Source organism: Gorilla gorilla, chromosome 2 (genome assembly GCF_029281585.2).
Source record: "Gorilla gorilla gorilla isolate KB3781 chromosome 2, NHGRI_mGorGor1-v2.1_pri, whole genome shotgun sequence".
Classification (NCBI taxonomy): domain Eukaryota; kingdom Metazoa; phylum Chordata; class Mammalia; order Primates; family Hominidae; genus Gorilla; species Gorilla gorilla.
This window is the reverse complement of record NC_086017.1, coordinates 29,802,666-29,824,865: the sequence shown is the minus strand read 5'-3', so window position 1 is coordinate 29,824,865 and position 22,200 is coordinate 29,802,666. Positions and strand designations below refer to the sequence as shown.

At 40.5% G+C, this 22,200-nt stretch overlaps 1 protein-coding gene across 1 annotated transcript in view; it reads right to left on the bottom strand.

Moving 5' to 3' along the window:
• Positions 1-22,200, bottom strand: part of RAB5A (RAB5A, member RAS oncogene family) — a 44,744-nt gene that overhangs the window by 7,056 nt on the left and 15,488 nt on the right. The window contains exons 3-4 of the mRNA XM_031009326.3: positions 2,411-2,562; positions 1,991-2,113 (exon numbers count right to left, since the gene is read on the bottom strand). Of these exons, the coding sequence (XP_030865186.1) occupies positions 1,991-2,113; positions 2,411-2,562 (275 nt within the window). The remainder of the gene's footprint in view (positions 1-1,990; positions 2,114-2,410; positions 2,563-22,200) is intronic.

Genomic DNA, 22,200 nt, shown 5'->3' with positions numbered 1-22,200 from the left:
ACAGAGGTAAGAGCACTGTGCAAGATAATTTTATAATGGACTATTTCCTTTTTTGTCTGAAATTCTTGCATTATCCCACCCTGATTAATCTTTTCTTACATTAAATCTGCTTTCAAATACTGAGTTCCAGAGATGGGGGAGAATTATCTTATTCTAAATAAAACTCTCTTTGATCTCAATGGCAATGTTTATTTGCACTTACTATCTGCAATGAAGACAAAGGGAAACCAAATATCTAACACTGGCTTCAAACACTAAATGACACCCTCATATTTAATTTTCAATGACTTCTACAGCAATATTATAATCTTGAATATATCATAAATCATTCCTTTGAAAATTACATCACTGCCCTACATTTTTGTCATGCTTTTACAGTTTACATATATTATTACTTTTGATCCTCATAGCTGTTGTGAGGGGTAACCAATGATCTTTCCCACTGGACAAAGAAACAACTGAGGTTCCTCTGAACTGTTATGTGACAGGGCCACTTCTGACTGTAATTTAAGTGTTTTCTCTGCCACTCTTGTGCTGGGAAGGCAACAATTTTGGAAAGAGTAATGGATGATACTACATCTCACATCGTTGTCCTAAGAATTAAATAAAATTACAAATGTAACATGCCCAACTTAATACCTAATAGTGCAAGAATACATGGATTCCATCTACTGTCATCAAAAAAGAAAACTATTCCATCACTGATATATACAGAACAGCCACAACCGCCCTTCTAGTAGAGAAGCCAAAGAGCAAGAGAACAGGCACAGTTTTAAAAGGTCTAAGTATGCCGGGCGTGGTGGCTCACGCCTGTAATCCCAGCACTTTTGGAGGCAGAGGTGGGTGGATCACAAGGTCAGGAGATCGAAACCACCCTGGCTAACACAGTGAAACCCTGTCTCTACTGAAAACATACAAAAAATTAGCCAGGAGTGGTACTGGGCACCTGTAGTCCCAGCTACTTGGGAGGCTGAGGCAGCAGAATGGCGTGAGCCCAGGAGGTGGAGCTTGCAGTGAGCCTGAGATTGCGCCACTGCACTCCAGCCTGGGCAACTGAGCAAGACTCCATCTTAAAAAAAAAAAAAAGTCTAAGTAGAGGACTTGCTTTGTTTTTAAGTGATTGCACTTGCTCTATTTTGCAGCAGCAAACATTCTGAATTAGCAATCGTAACACAAAACTGGATTTTCTCAGCCTTAAAAAAATTTTTTTTAATTATTAGTTTTTAGCTTATTATTTTCCAACTCCGGATACAGACTGGCAGAACCTTTATGTTTGAATGCCCCTTTAAGAACAACCACATAAGTGTTTGCGTATGTACATATGTGGGGTACACACATGTGCTGATACATATTTGCACATGAGTAGAAGAGGGTTAGGACATAAAGTATGTGTGGGATGGAGGAATTAGGGCAGGATACAATCACTTTCTGCACTGTGAACAATGACTACATTTACTGTTTTTCTTTTTTATTTTGAGACGGAGTTTTGCTCTTGTTGCCCAGGCTGGAGTGCAATGGTGTGATCTTGGCTCACCACAACCTCCGCCTCCTGGGTTCAAGTGATTCTACTGCCTCAGCCTCCCAAGTAGCTGGGATTACAGGCATGCACTACCATGTCCAGCTAATTTTGTATTTTTAGTAGAGACATGGTTTCTCCAAGTTGGTCAGGTTGGTCTTGAACTCCCAACCTCAGGTGATCCACCCACCTCGGCCTCCCAAAGTGCTGGGATTACAGGCGTGAGCCACTGAACCCGGCCTTTATTGTTTAAGTCTACAAAATCTTTGGGTCAGTTTATATATTACAATAATCTATTTAAAAATTTAGGTTTATCAGAACCATTTTATTATATGTAGTACTTCATATTTGTTTTAAAAATCAGTATTTTCTATTACTTGCATGGTTTTAACATTATAACTAATTCAAGTGTTGACATGAAAGAAAACATACAGGAAAAAAGTGGCTTTCAAATGAGAGTTAAACTTAACATACCTGGAAATCTACTGCTCTTTTATTTGCTAGGTCGGCCTTGTTTCCTGATAAAGCTATTACAATGTTAGGACTTGCTTGCCTCTGAAGTTCTTTAACCCAATTTTTTGCTCTTGCAAAGGACTCCTGTTAAACAAAGAAATAGCCATTGGGCATAGGCTCAAAAAATGGTTAGGAAGCATCTTTGTGATACAAGGCTTTAAAAGACTGTCCAAAGTGACTGTGGGAAAGAAATTATTAGGACTATTGTATTATGAGACATTTTCATTTTTTTTAAAACCAGATTTTCTAATTCACAAAAGCTTCGGCAGAAAGGTCATGATTGACTATCAAAAAAAGATTTTCCAAAACATTTAATCAAAATTCTGAACACCAAAAGTGGGTACTCAAATTAGTTTCACTGTGGAATGCATCCATACTTACCTCATTTGTGATATCATATACAACTATGGCTGCTTGTGCTCCTCTGTAGTACATTGGTGCTAGGCTATGGTATCGTTCTTGACCAGCTGTATCCCATATTTCAAACTTTACTGTAGTGTCATCAAGACATACAGTTTGGGTTAGAAAAGCAGCTGAAAGAAAAGGACTACAATAAGTCAATCATTTTTCTCCAAATGTTTTCATAATATAGAAAACACCTGCTTGTATACATCTATCAAAATGTCACACTGTACCCCATAAGTATGCACAACTATTATGTGTCAGTTAAAAGTAATAAATGAGGGGGGAAAAAAAAAAGAAAACACCTAGAAACTTGACAGATTGCATACCCACAGTTGATAATAGCTTTAAATACTGGCAAACCTGTGCTTCTAAGCTATTTACATATATGCTTACATATAGGGCCTTTGAAGTGAAATCACAGATTGAAAAACTTCTGCATCTTAAAAAAGCTTGTTATAATACTAAATAAACTTAAGACTACATTTCTTTTCCTTCTTCTTCTTCTTTTTTTTTTTTTTGATACAAGAGTCTCAGGCTAGAGTGCAGAGGCGTGATCTCAGCTCACTGCAACCTCCGCCTCCCGGGTTCAAGCAATTCTCCTGCCTCAGCCTCCTGAGTAGCTGGGACTACAGGCATGCACCACCACACGTGGCTAATTTTTGTAGTTTTAGTAGAGATGGGGTTTCACCATGTTGGCCAGGCTGGTCTCGAACTCCTGATCTCAGGTGATCCGCCCACCTTGGCCTCCCAAAGTGCTGGGATGACAGGCGTAAGCCACCAAGCCCAGCGAAGACTGCATTTCAAAATTGCTCTACAATTAAAGAAATGCACTGATAGTCTTAAAAAATGAAGTTGGGGGAAACCCAGTGTGCTTAAAAGTACCATCTACACTGCCGACACGTCCTGTTCCATTTTACTAGTTTTTATTGGCGCACACTGGCAATTTAGTCCCAGTTCGTTACCACCATTGTTATATTATCTTCTTTTTCTTTTTTTTTTTTTTTTTCCTGAGACACAGTCTTGCTCTATCTCCCAGGCTGGAGTGCCTCCCAAAAGTGCTGAGATTATAGGCGTGAGCCACCGTACCAGGCCTCTTGCTATATTATTTTTTAAAACATTGTGACACTTTAATTGTGGTAGTCATTATTACCTTAACCTAGATTTAATTTGTTCAGTTGATTCAATATTTGCTCCTACCTTTCATTCCCTGCCATAAGAATTTTTTGGATCTGTACTTTCCCTGATTCTAATTTTAACACTAGGAAAGTAGCATTATAGGCCAGGCGTGGTGGCTCATGCCTGTAATCCAAGCACTCTGGGAGGCTGAGGCAGGCAAATCACGAGGTCAGGAGATCAAGACCATCCTGGCCAACATGGTGAAACCCTGTCTCTACTAAAAATACAAAAATTAGCTCGACATGGTGGCGCTCGCCTGTGGTTCCGGTTACTCGGGAGGCTGAGGCAGGAGAGTCGCTTGAACCCATGAGGCAGAGGTTGCAGTGAGCTGAGATCGCACCACTGCACTCCATCCTGGCAACAGAGACTCTGTCTCAAAAAAAAAAAAAAAAAAAAAAGTAGCATTATAAAATGATACAATATCGTTAAAATTAAAAGACCCACACACAGCCATTAGACCGCCCTCTGCTGCTGCTCTATCATTCACTGTAAATTGGTATGCTCCTCCCTTCCTTCTACGTTTAGCTCAAGGTGTGATATTCAAGCCCTATTTCCAAATTGGTATGCACTTGAATTACAATTTTCTAAAACTGTCATGTTATGCAAAAGAATTATGATATATTTCTCTAAATTACAGGAGTTTATCTAGTGATGTTGATAGAGATGTACTAACCAGTATCAAATGTGCTAAAGAAACAAAGTCTAATGAGATATATCTCTTTTACGTTACACATAACATTTATTTTTCATGCTCTTTTAGGTTAACTAGTTGCTGGCTTTAGTATCAACAACTAAAATCTTCTGAATTTTGCAAACAATACTGTAAACATCTTCATTTGGACCTAGATTCTAATTAATAGTTTTATGAATTCTCATTAATCACATTGTAAATATATTCTAATCCAGTTCAAACTTTTTTTTAACCAACAATTAGCAGAATTGTCCATTTTCTAAAATACTGTATTTATGGTAAAGGATATCCAGACAGCACTATGTCACTTTTTGAAGGTCACGAGAGGTTCTCCTGTAGGATCAAAAAATGTTTTTAAACTAAAATTTTAAACTAAAATTAAGTCCCTAAGACAGTACTCTTACCAAAAAGGAAAAGAGGAAAATAAGTCACAATACATAAGCCTTTTTTCAAGTATAGTTTGATGCAGACTTGCAAAAAAAAAAAAAAAAAGGAATTAAAATGTGCACAGACTGTTTCATTTTTCAGACATACTATGATCACAAAGTATACTAGTACTAAAAACATTCACTTATACGTCCATAAGTAAACTTCAGGCTCAGGGAAATAACTATAGTCGTCCCTCAGTATCTGTGGAGGACTGTTTCCAGGACCTCCCCATATATCATGAAGGACTGGTTCTAGAATCCCCAATGGATAACAAAATCTGAGGATGCTCAAGTCCCCGATATAAAATTGCAAAGTATGTGTATATAACCTAAGCACATCCTCCCGTATACTTTAAAGCATCTCTAGATTACTTATAATATCTAATACAATGCCTGCACATCACGTCATCCACATACATTCAACATAGTATTAAGTGTGTGGCAAATTTAATTTTTGCTTTTTGGAGCTAAGTTAATTTTTTCCTCCTTAATATTTTCAACTTGCAGTTGGTTGCATTTATAAATGTGGAACTTACAGATTCAGAGGGCCAACTGTATTAGAGATGTTGCCTTAAAGAAAATATGATACAATTCTCAAGCCAGTTAAAGACACAAGAGGCCACCATACATGTACACCATACATGTACAAAAATGCCAAATACAAAGAAATTGCAACAAATACATTAAGACAAACAAATGCCCATGACCAAGTACATTCTTTCAGAAATACAAAACTATTACATTAACAGGCTAATGAAGAAAAATCCATTTTATTTAAACAAATTACAAAAAGGCATTTGAGTCAATATCCATTCCTAATAAACACACGAGATTCTTCCTTATGGCAAAACAGGGCATCATTCCTAAATCTAGGAACAAAACCAAGGGAAATCATGCTGAACAGGAATGGATCCCATTCAGATTAACAAAGAAGATAATCAATTCATTCCTCAACTCTGCTTAGAAACCTTCCTTCATTCCACCCTAGTTAATATCTCCTACATCTGTGCTCCCAGAGTTCTCTGTGTAATAACGTTTCACACCTTTGATAATCATTGGTTTATATCTTTTTCTTCTCCTTGATTGGGAGTTACTTGAGCAATGACCACAGGTTAAGTATGCCTTATCTGAAATGCTTGGAACCAGGAATGTTTTGGATTTTTAAAGATTTTGTAATATTTGCATAATGAGATATTTTTGGGAAGGGATCCAAGTCAAAACATGAAATTCGTTTGTTTCACATAAAGCTTGTACACATAGCCTGAAGCTAAAATAATTTTGTGCATTAAACCAAGTTTATGTACACTGACTCATCAGAAAGCAAAGGTGTTAAGTGTGGAAACTGTTCACTTGTGACATCATATTGATGCTCGAAGAATTTGGGAGCATTTCAGACTTCAGATTAGGGATGCTCAACTTGTAGTAGCTCCTCTCTGTACCAACATTTAATATAAATCCTTGTTCATACAGATGTTCAAAAATGTCTACTAAAAGAAGGAAGTTCAAAAAGATACATGGAACCATTTAGAGGCTACTTCAGATAACATTTGAATGTAGAGAGAGGCAGCTCCCAAATGTGAAAAAATAGATATTTCACAAGGTATCTACTCAAGTTGTAACACAACCTCAAAAACAACATCAAGATATTTTTCACCTGATAACACTGTACTGGGCCAGGTGCGGTGGCTTCCGCCTGTAATCCCAGCACTTTGGGAGGCCCAGGCAGGTGGATCACCTGAGGTCACGAGTTTCAGACCAGCCTGACCGGTATGGCGAAACCTCGTCTCTACTAAAAATACAAAAACAATTAGCCAGGCATGGTGGTGCATGCCTGTAACCCCAGCTACTCGGAAGGCTGAGGCAGGAGAATCACTTGAACTCGGGAGGCAGAGGTTGCAGTGAGCTGAGACTGTGCCATTGCTCTCCAGCCTGGGCAACAAGAGTGTAACTCTGTCTCAAGACAACAACCACCACCACCACCACCATCACCACCACCACCACCACCACCACCACCGTACTACTGTTCATGTGGTATGATAAAGCATAATTTTGGGGGAGAAAAAGACCAACATTAGAGGCCAGGGAAAATCAGTTTTATAACAGACTTTAAAAAATGAAAAGTGCTACAGTACTACATGAACAGAAATATTACTGGAATAGTGTAGCCCAGTATAATAAACTCTTGATATACATAATACACCCTAAGACGTTCATGATTTCTCAAAGTCCTAAAGTTTTAAAATACTACTATAGTGTTTTTTTTTTTTTTTTTTGAGATGGAGTTTAGCTCTTGTTGCCCAGGCTGGAGTGCAATGGCGCGATCTCGGCTCACTGAAACCTCCGCTTCCTGGGTTCGAGTGATTCTCCTGCCTCAGCCTCCCGAGTAGCTGGGATTACAGGTGGCCACCACCACGTCTGGCTAATTTTTGTATTTTTAGTAGAGATGGGGTTTCACCATGTTGGCCAGACTGGTCTTGAACCCCTGACCTCTGGTGATCCATCCACCTTGGCCTCCCAAAGTGCTGGGATTACAGGCATGAGCCACCACACCTGGCCAAATTCCACTACAGTGTTTAATTTCCCCTATAAAACTCGGTGAAGTGTAACTGACATTTAGGTGACATCTTCAAATCCTCAGTGCTCCTAAAAATACATTACTAGTAATTTATAGTTACGTAAACAAATTCTGCCACTGAAAAGATAAAACTACTACATCAATACTGTAGCAACATTAACCAACCACAAACTTACCTGAATCTGTAAAACCACTTTAATTTATCCAAAACGTCTATTTTCTGGCTAAGAACCATCACTCTTAGACCGCTTCATTTTCTCTTCACTTCCATCACCAGCACTAGCAGTTGGTTTTCTTTTCGGGCCCATATTTCACAAAGAAACAGCTTTTATCACTTCGAGAGTTACTGTGTACGCGATGACAAGTAGAGAAAAACAAAGCTGCGTTGAGATGTGGGTGCTGGCCTGTCTGATAGGCTCCCTCTGAGCTACGTGATCAGCTCCTATTTGCAAGCCTGGCAGCAAGCAAGTAACATTTCAGCCTCAGCAAAACTACAAATTACTTTACCACAGACCCTGGAATCAGGTGAGAATAGCTGAAGCTTTAAATGTCAAATCTGCAAATACCAAAGGCCTATTATAATATGCAAGACTTAAACAGTAAGCCAGGGGAAGACACTGTAACACACTCGGCAAGGGAAAGGATATCCAAATTGATGGCATTAAACCAAAGATTAATAATTAAAAAACAAAGTGGCCGGGCATAGTGGCTCACGCCTGTAATCCCAGCACTTTGGGAGGCTGAGGTGGGTGGATCACAAGGTCTGGAATTCAAGGCCAGCCTGACCAACATGGTGAAAACCCGTCTCTACTAAAAATACAAAAATTAGCTGGGCATGGTGGCATGAGCCTGTAATCCCAGCTACTCAGGAGACTGAGGCAGAAGAATCACTTGAACCCGGGAGGCAGAGGTTGCAGAGCCGAGATCGTGCCACTGCACTCCAGCCTGGGTGACAGAGTGAGACTCCGTCTCAAGAAAAAAAAGAAAAACAAAGTAACTGCCACCCCATAACTAAAATGATTCTACATGAATTAAACAGAAAGAGGAAAGATACAAAAACTGAGAAACCATACAACTTCAAGCCCAAACTTATTATTTATCAAAATTGACAGGAAAGAATTGCTTTATTAAAATTGACCAAAATTCTATATAAGACTACAGATTTGATTACACAAAACTATGAAACTTCAGGTTTGCAAAACTTGTGTCATAACATCCATAACAAAGGGGCAAACCTAATGAGAAAAATTTCTACAATGGATGCTAAGTGATTAGTATTTTCAATGTGTAGAAAGCTATTATAAATGTTTAGAAAAACTTCAGAACCTCAGGGATAAATGTGTAAAGACAATTCACAAAAGAACAGAAAAGGAGACCAGTAGTCAATGAAATCATCCACATAGTAAAAACAATTTTTATCTCCTAAATTAGCATAATGAAAAAATAAAAATACGGCACGCATGGTGGCTCACGCCTGTAATCCCAGCACTTTAGGAGGCCGAGGCAGGTGGATCACTTGAGTTCAGGAGTTCAAGACCAGCCAGGAACATGGTGAAACCCTGTCTCTATTAAAAAATACAAAAATTAGCCGGGCGTGGATGTGGGCGCCTGTAATCCCAGCTACTTGGGAGGCTGAGGCAGGAAAACTGCTTGAACCCAGGAGGCGGAGGTTGCAGTGAGCCAAGATCGTGCCTTTGCACCCCAGTCTGGGCAACAAGAGAGAGACTCCATCTCAAAAAAAAAAAAAAAAAAAAAAAACCAAAACCAAAAAACACCAATTTGCAAAAAACCCAAGCACAGCTCGTGATTTCATACAACTCTGTTGGAAACGATTTTGGCAACATGTAGCAAAGGCATGAAAATGCTAATACTTTTTAACCTAATAGTCTCACTAAAACTCCAAAAGATAGTGTGAGGGCAGGAGAGTAGGTAGAACAAACTTTTATGCTCAAAGAATTTAAAACTATTTAATAATTAAAAACAACCTTGTTAGTGAAATGAAATCCATCATCAAGAATTGGAAGTAAGGCCGGGCACAGTGGCTCATGCCTGTAATCCCACCACACTGTGGGAGGCTAAGGCAGGAGGATCACTTGAGGCCCAGAGTTTGAGACCAGCCTGGCCAAAATGGTGAAACCCTGGCTCTCAATTAAAAATACAAAAATTAGCTGGGCATGGTGGCACGTGCCTGTAGTACCACCTACTCAGGAGGCTGAGGCATAAGAATACCTTAAATCCTGGAGGCGGGGGTTGCAGTGAGCTGAGATTATGCCACTGCACTCCAGTCTGGGTGACAGACTGTCTCAAAAGAAAGAATCAGAAGTAAAGTAACTTGTGGGGAAAGAATGTAAAGAAAACACTGGGTAGTTTGGCTAGAGCATAATAAATCAGATTTTCTGGTTTTCAAAAATTTGAATTGCAGTAAAAGGAAATTTCGATGCGCTATTTTTTTCAATTTTTGGTAGTAAATAAATGTGTATAGAGAAACAATAATATAGACTGTCATATTTGAGTACCTTTAAAAAAACAATCCCAATGTGTAAGTGAAAAAAATTACTAGTAACTAAGTATTAAGTAGCAATTAAATTAAAACTAAAAGGAAAGGATGCATGCAGTGACTACAGAGGGGAGAAAGGGTCTTGTTCAAAATTTCAGAAATAGAATGAGGCTTTGTGATAAAAAAAAAAATTCAAGTTAGAGATGGTTAGAATCAGGTACTAAAGTTATCAGTGAAGACAGAAATTGGTTCACTGGGAAAATGAGTACTAACAGCAGTAATCCGACATAACAGATTTTCTCAGACAGATAAGCATTAACTTCAGATGATAAAATTACACACAGAGAATAATAATACATAGCCGAAAACAGGAAAAATAAAAACTGAGGCCATTTTTATTTCCTATGAAAGTGTGTGTATACAGGAAGCACCCAGGGAATGGACTGCAGAAGCGACAGTCGTGAGGGTAGTTAGGGAAGAGTTACATTTCAATTAATGTGAGGAAGAGTAAGAAATAAAAGTAGAATAGGGCTAAGTATTACTCAGCACCCAGGAGGGAAAAAAGAAAAAATAAGGCACAGTAAAGCATACACACTGTGAGTAAATCCAAAAAGAAAATATTCCAAAAGCCTAACAACAAAATAAAAAATTATTATGTAGATAGCATACAGAAAGACAGCAATCTTCCCAAAATTAATCCATCTTAAGAGGTGATCTATACTAGTTTATCTACAATTCACTCTTAAAAATCAATGAGCATCTGATAAGGGACTGAAAGCTAGAATATATTAATGTAAGGAACTCCTACAACTCAGCAACAACAAAAAACCTGATTAGAAAATGGACAAAGGGCCGAGCACAATGGCTCATGCCTATAACCCCAGCACTTTGGGAGACTGAAGTGGGTGGATCACCCGAGGTCAGGAGTTCAAGATCAGCCTGGCCAAAATGACGAAACCCTGTCTCTATTAAAAACACAAAAATCAGCTGGACGTGGGGGCGGTTGCCTGTAATCCCAGCTACTCTGGAGGCTGAGGCAGAAGAATTGCTTGTACCCAGGAGATGGATTGGAGGTTGCAGCAAGCCAAGATGGTGCCATGGCACTCCAGTCTGGGCGGCAGACTGAAACTCCATCTCAAAAAAAAAAAAAAAAAAAAAAAAATGGACAAAGGACTTGAATAAACATTGATCCAACGAATATACACAAATGACCAATAAGAGCTGGGCACAGTGGTTCACAACTGTAATCCCAGGACTTTGGAAGGCCAAGGCAATAGAACTGCTTAAGTAGGCGTTCAAGATCTGCATGAGCAATATAGTGAGACTCTGTCTCTATAAAAAATTTACATAGCCAGGCATGGGGGTATGCGCTGGACTACTTGGGAGGTACAGGCAGAAGAATCACTTGAGCTCAGGTCAGGCTGCAGTGTGCTGTGATCATGCTACTGCACTCCAGTCTGGGTGACAGAGTGAGACCCTATTTCAAAAAAAAACCTAAATAAATAAATAAATAAATAAATAAATAAATAAATAAATAAATAAATCCAATAAGCACATGGAAAGATGTTCAATATCACCAATCATTAGGGATATGCAAATCAAAACCACAAATTACCACTACACTGCCACTAGAATGGCTATGATCAAACCAAGAGAAAAAGGTAAAGTGTGGGTGATCACGTGGAGAAACTGGAACTGCTTTGCAGCTGGTATGGAAAACTGTATAGAGATTTCTCAAATATATTAAAGATAGAATCACCATATGATCCAGCAATTCCTCTTACGGGCATACATCCAAAAGTAGTGAAAGCAGGAACTTAAAACACTATTTGTACACCAATGTTCACAGCAACATTATTCATAACAGCTAAAGATGAAAGCAACCTAAGTGTCCAATGATGGACAAGCAAGATGAAGTATATACACACAATGGAATATTATCCAGCCTAAAAAAGTTTTAGGGATATAGGAATAGCTCCGGTCTACAGCTCCCAGCGTGAGCGACGCAGAAGACGGGTGATTTCTGCATTTCCATCTGAGGTACCGGGTTCATCTCACTAGGGAGTGCCAGACAGTGGGCGCAAGCCAGTGGGTGCGCGCACCGTGCGCGAGCCGAAGCAGGGCGAGGCATTGCCTCACCTGGGAAGCGCAAGGGGTCAGGGAGTTCCCTTTCCAAGTCAAAGAAAGGGGTGACGGATGCACCTGGAAAATCGGGTCACTCCCACCCGAATATTGCGCTTTTCAGACTGGCTTAAAAAACTGCGCAACAAGAGACTATATCCCACACCTGGCTCAGAGGGTCCTACGCCCACGGAATCTCGCTGATTGCTAGCACAGCAGTCTGAGATCAAACTGCAAGGCGGCAGCGAGGCTGGGGGAGGGGCGCCCGCCATTGCCCAGGCTTGCTTAGGTAAAGAAAGCAGCCGGAAGCTCGAACTGGGTGGAGCCCACCACAGCTCAAGGAGGCCTGCCTGCCTCTGTAGGCTCCACCTCTGGGGGCAGGGCACAGACAAACAAAAAGACAACAGTAACCTCTGCAGACTTAAATGTCCCTGTCTGACAGCTTTGAAGAGAGCAGTGGTTCTCCCAGCAAGCAGCTGGAGATCTGAGAACGGGCAGACTGCCTCCTCAAGTGGGTCCCTGACCCCTGACCCCCGAGCAGCCTAACTGGGAGGCACCCCTCAGCAGGGGCACACTGACACCTCACACGGCAGGGTATTCCAACAGACCTGCAGCTGAGGGTCCTGTCTGTTAGAAGGAAAACTAACAAACAGAAAGGACATCCACACCGAAAACCCATCTGTACATCACCATCATCAAAGACCAAAAGTAGATAAAACCACAAAGATGGGGAAAAAACAGAACAGAAAAACTGGAAACTCTAAAACGCAGAGCACCTCTCCTCCTCCAAAGGAACGCAGTTCCTCACCAGCAACGGAACAAAGCTGGATGGAGAATGATTTTGACGAGCTGAGAGAAGAAGGCTTCAGACGATCAAATTACTCTGAGCTACAGGAGGACATTCAAACCAAAGGCAAAGAAGTTGAAAACTTTGAAAAAAATTTAGAAGAATGTATAACTAGAATAACCAATACAGAGAAGTGCTTAAAGGAGCTGATGGACCTGAAAACCAAGGCTCGAGAACTACGTGAAGAATGCAGAAGCCTCAGGAGCCGATGCGATCAACTGGAAGAAAGGGTATCAGCAATGGAAGATGAAATGAATGAAATGAAGCGAGAAGGGAAGTTTAGAGAAAAAAGAATAAAAAGAAATGAGCAAAGCCTCCAAGAAATATGGGACTATGTGAAAAGACCAAATCTACGTCTGACTGGTGTACCTGAAAGTGATGCGGAGAATGGAACCAAGTTGGAAAACACTCTGCAGGATATTATCCAGGAGAACTTCCCCAATCTAGCAAGGCAGGCCAACGTTCAGATTCAGGAAATACAGAGAACGCCACAAAGATACTCCTTGAGAAGAGCAACTCCAAGACACATAATTGTCAGATTCACCAAAGGTGAAATGAAGGAAAAAATGTTAAGGGCAGCCAGAGAGAAAGGTCGGGTTACCCTCAAAGGGAAGCCCATCAGACTAACAGCGGATCTCTCGGCAGAAACCCTACAACCCAGAAGAGAGTGGGGGCCAATATTCAACATTCTTAAAGAAAAGAATTTTCAACCCAGAATTTCATATCCAGCCAAACTAAGCTTCATAAGTGAAGGAGAAATAAAATACTTTACAGACAAGCAAATGCTGAGAGATTTTGTCACCACCAGGCCTGCCCTAAAAGAGCTCCTGAAGGAAGCGCTAAATATGGAAAGGAACAACCGGTACCAGCCGCTGCAAAATCATGGCAAAATGTAAAGACCATCGAGACTAGGAAGAAACTGCATCAACTAATGAGCAAAATCACCAGCTAACATCATAATGACAGGATCAAATTCACACATAACAATATTAACTTTAAATGTAAATGGACTAAATGCTCCAATTAAAACACACAGACTGGCAAATTGGATAAAGAGTCAAGACCCATTGGTGTGTTGTATTCAGGAAACCCATCTCACGTGCAGAGACACACATAGGCTCAAAATAAAAGGATGGAGGAAGATCTACCAAGCAAATGGAAAACAAAAAAAGGCAGGGGTTGCAATATAGTCTCTGATAAAACAGACTTTAAACCAACAAAGATCAAAAGAGACAAAGAAGGCCATTACATAATGGTAAAGGGATCAATTCAACAAGAGGAGCTAACTATCCTAAATATATATGCACCCAATACAGGAGCACCCAGATTCATAAAGCAAGTCCTGAGTGACCTACAAAGAGACTTAGACTCCCACACATTAATAATGGGAGACTTTAACACCCCACTGTCAACATTAGACAGATCAACGAGACAGAAAGTCAACAAGGATACCCAGGAATTGAACTCAGCTCTGCACCAAGCGGACCTAATAGACATCTACAGAACTCTCCACCCCAAATCAACAGAATATACATTTTTTTCAGCACCACACCACACCTATTATAAAATTGACCACATAGTTGGAAGTAAAGCTCTCCTCAGCAAATGTAAAAGAACAGAAATTATAACAAACTATCTCTCAGACCACAGTGCAATCAAACTAGAACTCAGGATTAAAAATCTCACTCAAAGCCGCTCAACTACATGGAAACTGAACAACCTGCTCCTGAATGACTACTGGGTACACAACGAAATGAAGGCAGAAATAAAGATGTTCTTTGAAACCAACGAGAACAAAGACACAACATACCAGAATCTCTGGGACGCATTCAAAGCAGCGTGTAGAGGGAAATTTATAGCACTAAATGCCCACAAGAGAAAGCAGGAAAGATCCAAAATTGACACCCTAACATCACAATTAAAAGAACTAGAAAAGCAAGAGCAAACACATTCAAAAGCTAGCAGAAGGCAAGAAATAACTAAAATCAGAGCAGAACTGAAGGAAATAGAGACACAAAAAACCCTTCAAAAAATCAATGAATCCAGGAGCTGGTTTTTTGAGAGGATCAACAAAATTGATAGACCGCTAGCAAGACTAATAAAGAAAAAAAGAGAGAAGAATCAAATAGACACAATAAAAAATGATAAAGGGGATATCACCACCAATCCCACAGAAATACAAACTACCATCAGAGAATACTACAAACACCTCTACGCAAATAAACTAGAAAATCTAGAAGAAATGGATAAATTCCTTGACACATACACTCTCCCAAGACTAAACCAGGAAGAAGTTGAATCTCTGAATAGACCAATAACAGGAGCTGAAATTGTGGCAATAATCAATAGTTTACCAACCAAAAAGAGTCCAGGACCAGATGGATTCACAGCCGAATTCTACCAGAGGTACAAGGAGGAACTGGTACCATTCCTTCTGAAACGATTCCAATCAATAGAAAAAGAGGGAATCCTCCCTAACTCATTTTATGAGGCCAGCATCATTCTGATACCAAAGCCGGGCAGAGACACAACCAAAAAAGAGAATTTTAGACCAATATCCTTGATGAACATTGATGCAAAAATCCTCAATAAAATACTGGCAAACCGAATCCAGCAGCACATCAAAAAGCTTATCCACCATGATCAAGTGGGCTTCATCCCTGGGATGCAAGGCTGGTTCAATATACGCAAATCAATAAATGTAATCCAGCATATAAACAGAGCTAGAGACAAAAACCACATGATTATCTCAATAGATGCAGAAAAAGCCTTTGACAAAATTCAACAACCTTCATGCTAAAAACTCTCAATAAATTAGGTATTGCTGGGACGTATTTCAAAATAATAAGAGCTATCTATGACAAACCCACAGCCAATATCATACCGAATGGGCAAAAACTGGAAGTATTCCCTTTGAAAACTGGCACAAGACAGGGATGCCCTCTCTCACCACTCCTATTCAACATAGTGTTGGAATTTCTGGCCAAGGCAATCAGGCAGGAGAAGGAAATAAAGGGTATTCAATTTGGAAAAGAGGAAGTCAAATTGTCCCTGTTTGCAGACGACATGATTGTTTATCTAGAAAACCCCATCGTCTCAGCCCAAAATCTCCTTAAGCTGATAAGCAACTTCAGCAAAGTCTCAGGATACAAAATCAATGTACAAAAATCACAAGCATTCTTATACACCAACAACAGACAAACAGAGAGCCAAATCATGAGTGAACTCCCATTCACAATTGCTTCAAAGAGAATAAAATACCTAGGAATCCAACTTACAAGGAATGTGAAGGACCTCTTCAAGGAGAACTACAAACCACTGCTCAAGGAAATAAAAGAGGATACAAACAAATGGAAGAACATTCCATGCTCATGGGTAGGAAGAATCAATATCGTGAAAATGGCCATACTGCCCAAGGTCATTTACAAATTCAATGCCATCCCCATCAAGCTACCAATGCCTTTCTTCACAGAATTGGAAAAAACTACTTTAAAGTTCATATGGAACCAAAAAAGAGCCCGCATCGCCAAGTCAATCCTAAGCCAAAAGAACAAAGCTGGAGGCATCACACTACCTGACTTCAATCTATACTACAAGGCTACAGTAACCAACAGCATGGTACTGGTACCAAAACAGAGATATAGATCAATGGAACAGAACAGAGCCCTCAGAAATAACACCGCATACCTACAACTATCTGATCTTTGACAAACCTGAGAAAAACAAGCAATGGGGAAAGGATTCCCTATTTAATAAATGGTGCTGGGAAAACTGGCTAGCCGTATGTAGAAAGCTGAAACTGGATCCCTTCATTACACCTTATACAAAAATCAATTCAAGATGGATTAAAGATTTAAACATTAGACCTAAAACCATAAAAACCCTAGAAGGAAACCTAGGCATTACCATTCAGGACATAGGCGTGGGCAAGGACTTCATGTCCAAAACACCAAAAGCAATAGCAATAAAAGACAAAATTGACAAATGGGATCTAATTAAACTAAAGAGCTTCTGCACAGCAAAAGAAGCTACCATCAGAGTGAACAGGCAACCTACAACATGGGAGAAAATTTTCGCAACCTACTCATCTGACAAAGGGCTAATATCCAGAATCTACAATGAACTCAAACAAATCTACAAGAAAAAAACAAACAACCCCATCAAAAAGTGGGCGAAGGACATGAACAGACACTTCTCAAAAGAAGACATTTATGCAGCCAAAAAACACATGAAAAAATGCTCATCATCACTGGCCATCAGAGAAATGCAAATCAAAACCACTATGAGATATCATCTCACACCAGTTAGAATGGCAATCATCAAAAAGTCAGGAAACAACAGGTGCTGGAGAGGATGTGGAGAAATAGGAAGACTTTTACACTGTTGGTGAGACTGTAAACTAGTTCAACCATTGTGGAAGACAGTGTGGCGATTCCTCAGGGATCTAGAACTAGAAATACCATTTGACCCAGCCATCCCATTACTGGGTATATACCCAAAGGACTATAAATCATGCTGCTATAAAGACACATGCACATGTATGTTTACTGCGGCATTATTCACAATAGCAAAGACTTGGAACCAACCCAAATGTCCAACAATGATAGACTGGATTAAGAAAATGTGGCACATATACACCATGGAATACTATGCAGCCATAAAAAATGATGAGTTCATGTCATTTGTAGGGACATGGATGAAATTGGAAATCATCATTCTCAGTAAACTATCGCAAGAACAAAAAACCAAACACCGCATATTCTCACTCATAGGTGGGAATTGAACAATGAGATCACATGGACACAGGAAGGGGAATATCACACTCTGGGGACTGTGGTGGGGTGGGGGGAGGGGGAGGGATAGCACTGGGAGATATACCTAATGCTAGATGATGAGTTAGTGGGTGCAGCGCACCAGCATGGCACATGTATACATATGTAACTAACCTGCACAATATGCACATGTACCCTAAAACTTAAAGTATAATAATAAAAAAAAAAAAGTTTTAGGAAGGAAATTCTGGCACTTGCTTTACAATATGGATGGAACGTTGAGGACGTTATGCTAAATGAAATAAGGAAACCACAAAAGTACAAATACTGTACAATTCTATTTATGTGAGGTAGCTAGAGTAGTCAGAGTCAGACAGAAAAAGGTGAATGGTAGTTGCCAGACACGGGAAGAAGGGGTAGTTATTGTTTAGTGGGTGCAGAGTTTCAGCTAGGTAAGATAAAGTTTTGGATAGTTACACAACAATGTTAAAAGTACCTAATACCACTCAACTGTATATTCAAAAATGGTTAAAATGGTAAATTTTGTGTTACAGATATTTTACCGCAATTTTAAAAAGAAATCTGGGTAAGGCGCAGTGGTTCACACCTGTAGTCCCAGCACTTTGGGAGGCCCAGGCGGGTATGCTGCTTGAGCCCGGGAGTTCGAGACCAGCCTGGGCAACATGGAGAAATCGTCTCTACTAACAAAAATACAAAAACAGGTGTGGTGGCGTGCACCTGTAGTCCCAGCTACTGGGCGGGGGTGTTGGTGGGAGAGGTTTGTGGCTCAGGCAGGAGGATCACCTGAGCCTGGGTGGCAGTGAGACCCTGTCATCCCATCCCCACCCCAACCCCTGCCCCAAAAAATAAAGGAAGGAAGGAAACAAATAAAAAAATCCATGAGCAACATCTAAAGGTAATAGTTGTGAAACGATTTAAAATCCTGAAGAATATTAATGATACACAGGGAAGATCCTGCATGAAGTCAAGAGTGAGGTAAAGAATAAAAATTAGCATTTCTCCAACACTGTCTAGGGTAAACGATATTGAGAAGTCAATGCTTTTTACTATCACAGCTTGACAGCAACCCTTACAGGACACCCAACTCTAAGGGAATCCACTAACCAGTACATAAGACAGTCAGCCACATGTCACCAGCTGAACATCGTCGCCCTAAGTTTTTTTTTTTTTTTTAAGACAGGGTCTCCCACTGTCACCCAGGTTGGGGCAGTGGTGTAATCATAGTTCACTGCGCCCTTGAACTCCTGGCCTCAAGCAATCCTCCCAAGTCAGCCTCCAGAGTAGTTGGGACTATAGGCCCACACAACCACACCCGGCTAACACTAGGTATTTCTAACATACTGATGCACATTGTTTGAAAATTAATCTTAGGGACGGGCACAGTGGCTCACACCTGTAATCCCAGCACTTTGGGAGGCCGAGGCGGGTGGATCACTTGAGGTCAGGAGTGGGAGACCAGCCTGGCCAACATGGTGAAACCCCATCTCTACTAAAAATACAAAAATTAGTCGGGCACGGTGGCATGCACCTGCAATCCCAGCTATCTGGGAGGCAGAGACAGGTGAACCCAGGAGGCAGATGTTGCAGTGAGCTGAGATTACACCACTGCATTCCAGCCTAGGGGACAGAGAGAGACTCCGTCTCAAATAAATAAATAAATAAAGTAAGTAAGTAAGTAAATCTTAGGAGTTTTGGCTAGGCATGGTAGCTCCCGTCTGTGTAATTCTAGCATTTTAGGAGGCCAAGGTGGGACCTGAGGTAGTTCAAGACCAGCCTGGCCAACATGGTGAAACCTTGTCTCTACTAAAACTACAAAAATAAGCCAGACGTGGTGACATGCGCCTGTAGTCCCAGCCTCAGGAGGCTGAGGCACAAGAATCGTTTGAACCAGGGAGGCAGAGGTTGCAGTGAGCCAAGATCACGCCACTGCACTCCACCCTGGGCGACTCCGTCTCAAACAAATAAATAAAATAAAATTAATCTGGCCGGGCGCGGTGGCTCACGCCTGTAATCCCAGCACTTTGGGAGGCCGAGGCGGGCGGATCACGAGGTCAGGAGATCGAGACCATCCTGGCTAACATGGTGAAACCCCGTCTCTACTAAAAACACAAAAAATTAGCCGGGCGTCGTGGCGGGCGCCTGTAGTCCCAGCTACTCAGGAGGCTGAGGCAGGAGAATGGCGTGAACCTGGGAGGCAGAGCTTGCAGTGAGCTGAGATGGCGCCACTGCACTCCAGCCTGGGCGACAGAGCCAGACTCCGTCTCAAAAAAAAAAAAAAAAAAAAAAAAATTAATCTTAGGAGTTTGTTAGTATTAAGTTAATGCCCCAAACCTGATCACCCTAGAATAAACTGATAAAGTCAGTATGAGCGCCTTCAGGGCTAAGACCCTGTGATTGCCTCACCAAGTGGCATAATCCTAAGAAAGTCTCTGCTCACCAGATTAGATTTACGTAACAGGAACGTACCAAAACTGAATTGGGAAGAAGAATGAAAGAACACATTACAAAAAACAAAGGGTATTTTTAAAAAAATGACAGGGTACGAGTTATTAACTAGAATCAGATAAAGGCTACCAAACAAGTATCAACAGAGAAAAGGTTAATGAAATTAGCTTAGCTTTAAGGGATATATAGATACAGATATATAGATATCTACAGGTAGGTAGATATATAGATATCTACAGGTAGGTAGATATATAGATATCTACAGGTAGGTAGATATATAGATATCTACAGGTAGGTAGATATATAGATATCTACAGGTAGGTAGATATATAGATATCTACAGGTAGGTAGATATATAAGTATCTACAAAAGACATTTTATCTATAGGCAACAGATACTTTACTGAACAGTTCAATAGTACTTCACTAAACTTGTCAAATGTGCAAGGATAGCGCCCAAGCTATTTTGCATACCAGGATTCCTTCCCTTCTTCTTAGTGATACCCCTTTTCTCCTGGTTCAAGAACCTAGCACATAATGCTTCCTAGCCCTCAAGAGAATCTTCCAGACCTTTAAAACATTACTGGCCTTCAAAGTGATTCTTTCATGCTTGGCAGTAAGCTTACATACTAAATGAATTTAAAAGTTCTAATATTTGGCTGGGCACAGTGGCTCACACCTGTAATCCCAGCACTTTGGGATTCCTGTCTCAGGAAGATTGCTTGAGGCCAGGAGCTCAAAACAAGCCTGGGCAACATAACAAGACTCCATCTTAAAAATAAATTAGCCAGGCATGGTGGCACATGCACACGTAGTACCATCTACTTGGGAGGGTGAGGTGGGAGGATCATTTGAGCCCGGGGGTGGAGGCTGCAGTGAGCCATAATCATGCCACTGCTCTTCAGCCTGGGTGACAGAGGAAGACCTTGTCTCTCAAAACAAAAACAAAAGTTCTGATATCTGAGAATTTTACAACATAATAGAAAAGAAGACTAAACAGCGAGGGAAAACTTTAAACTCCTATTAACAGTTAGAGGAAACCTGTAATCCCAGGATATAATTATCTATGCCAACCCCCAAAGAAATTGGGTGTATCTCTAACGGATAAAAAAGGATGAAGATTAGAATTCTTTCGATCCTACAAAACAATTTTATTAGGATAAAATTCCTTTGGGTTCAGTAATCACCTCTAGAAATTGATCTTACGAAAATAAGTCGGGGTGGGGGGTGAAATTCTAAGATATCCCCTATTAGGTGACTACCTAAAACAGCAAACAAAAAAGCAAACATTAAATGCCCAACAATGGAACAGTTAAAAAATAATAAAAAGAGAAGATTGCCAGATACTAAAATATGACAATATAGATGTACTGAGAAATATTACCATTAATAAATCAAATGGAACACAGTAGTGTGACTATTATAAAGAAATCTACATAGAAATAACATGAGGTTATGAATACTTCACAGAAAAACTAAACACAGGCTGGGCATGGTGGCTCATGCCTTTAATCCCAACACTTTGGGAGGTCAAGGTAGGAGGATGGCTTGAGGCCAGGAGTTTGAGGCTACCCTGGGCAACATGAGAACCCTTCTCTACAAAAATTTAAAAATCAGCCAAGTGTGTTGGTGCATACCTGTAGTCCCAGCTATTTGGGAGGCTGAAGTGGAAATATCATTTGAGCCCAGGAGTTCAAGGCTGCAGTGAGCTATGACAGCGTCACTGCACACCAGCCTGGGCAAGTGACACCCCGATTCAAAAAAAAATCAAAAAAGAAAAGAGAAACCAAACACAATGGGCTCTAAAAATATATACTGCAGATATACTGAAAATATGTGAGAAATTACTGCTTACTGTTATTTAGTACAGTACTATTACAGCCAAAGATATAACAATGTGCATATCTAAAACTAGAGAACTGATATTACTAATATGACCCATGCAAGGGAATACTGTTACAGCCAAAAAAAATGCGGATGTTCTTTTGATATAGATAGGTCTTACGGCAGACAGTACTTTTTTTTTGAGATGGACTCTCGCTCTGTTGCCCAGGCTGGAATGCAGTGGTGCAATCTCAGCTTACCACAACCTCCACCTCCCAGGTTCAAGCCATTCTCCTGCCTCAGCCTCCCGAGTAACTGGGACTACAGGCACGTGCCACCATGCCCGGTTAATTTTTGTATTTTTAGTAGA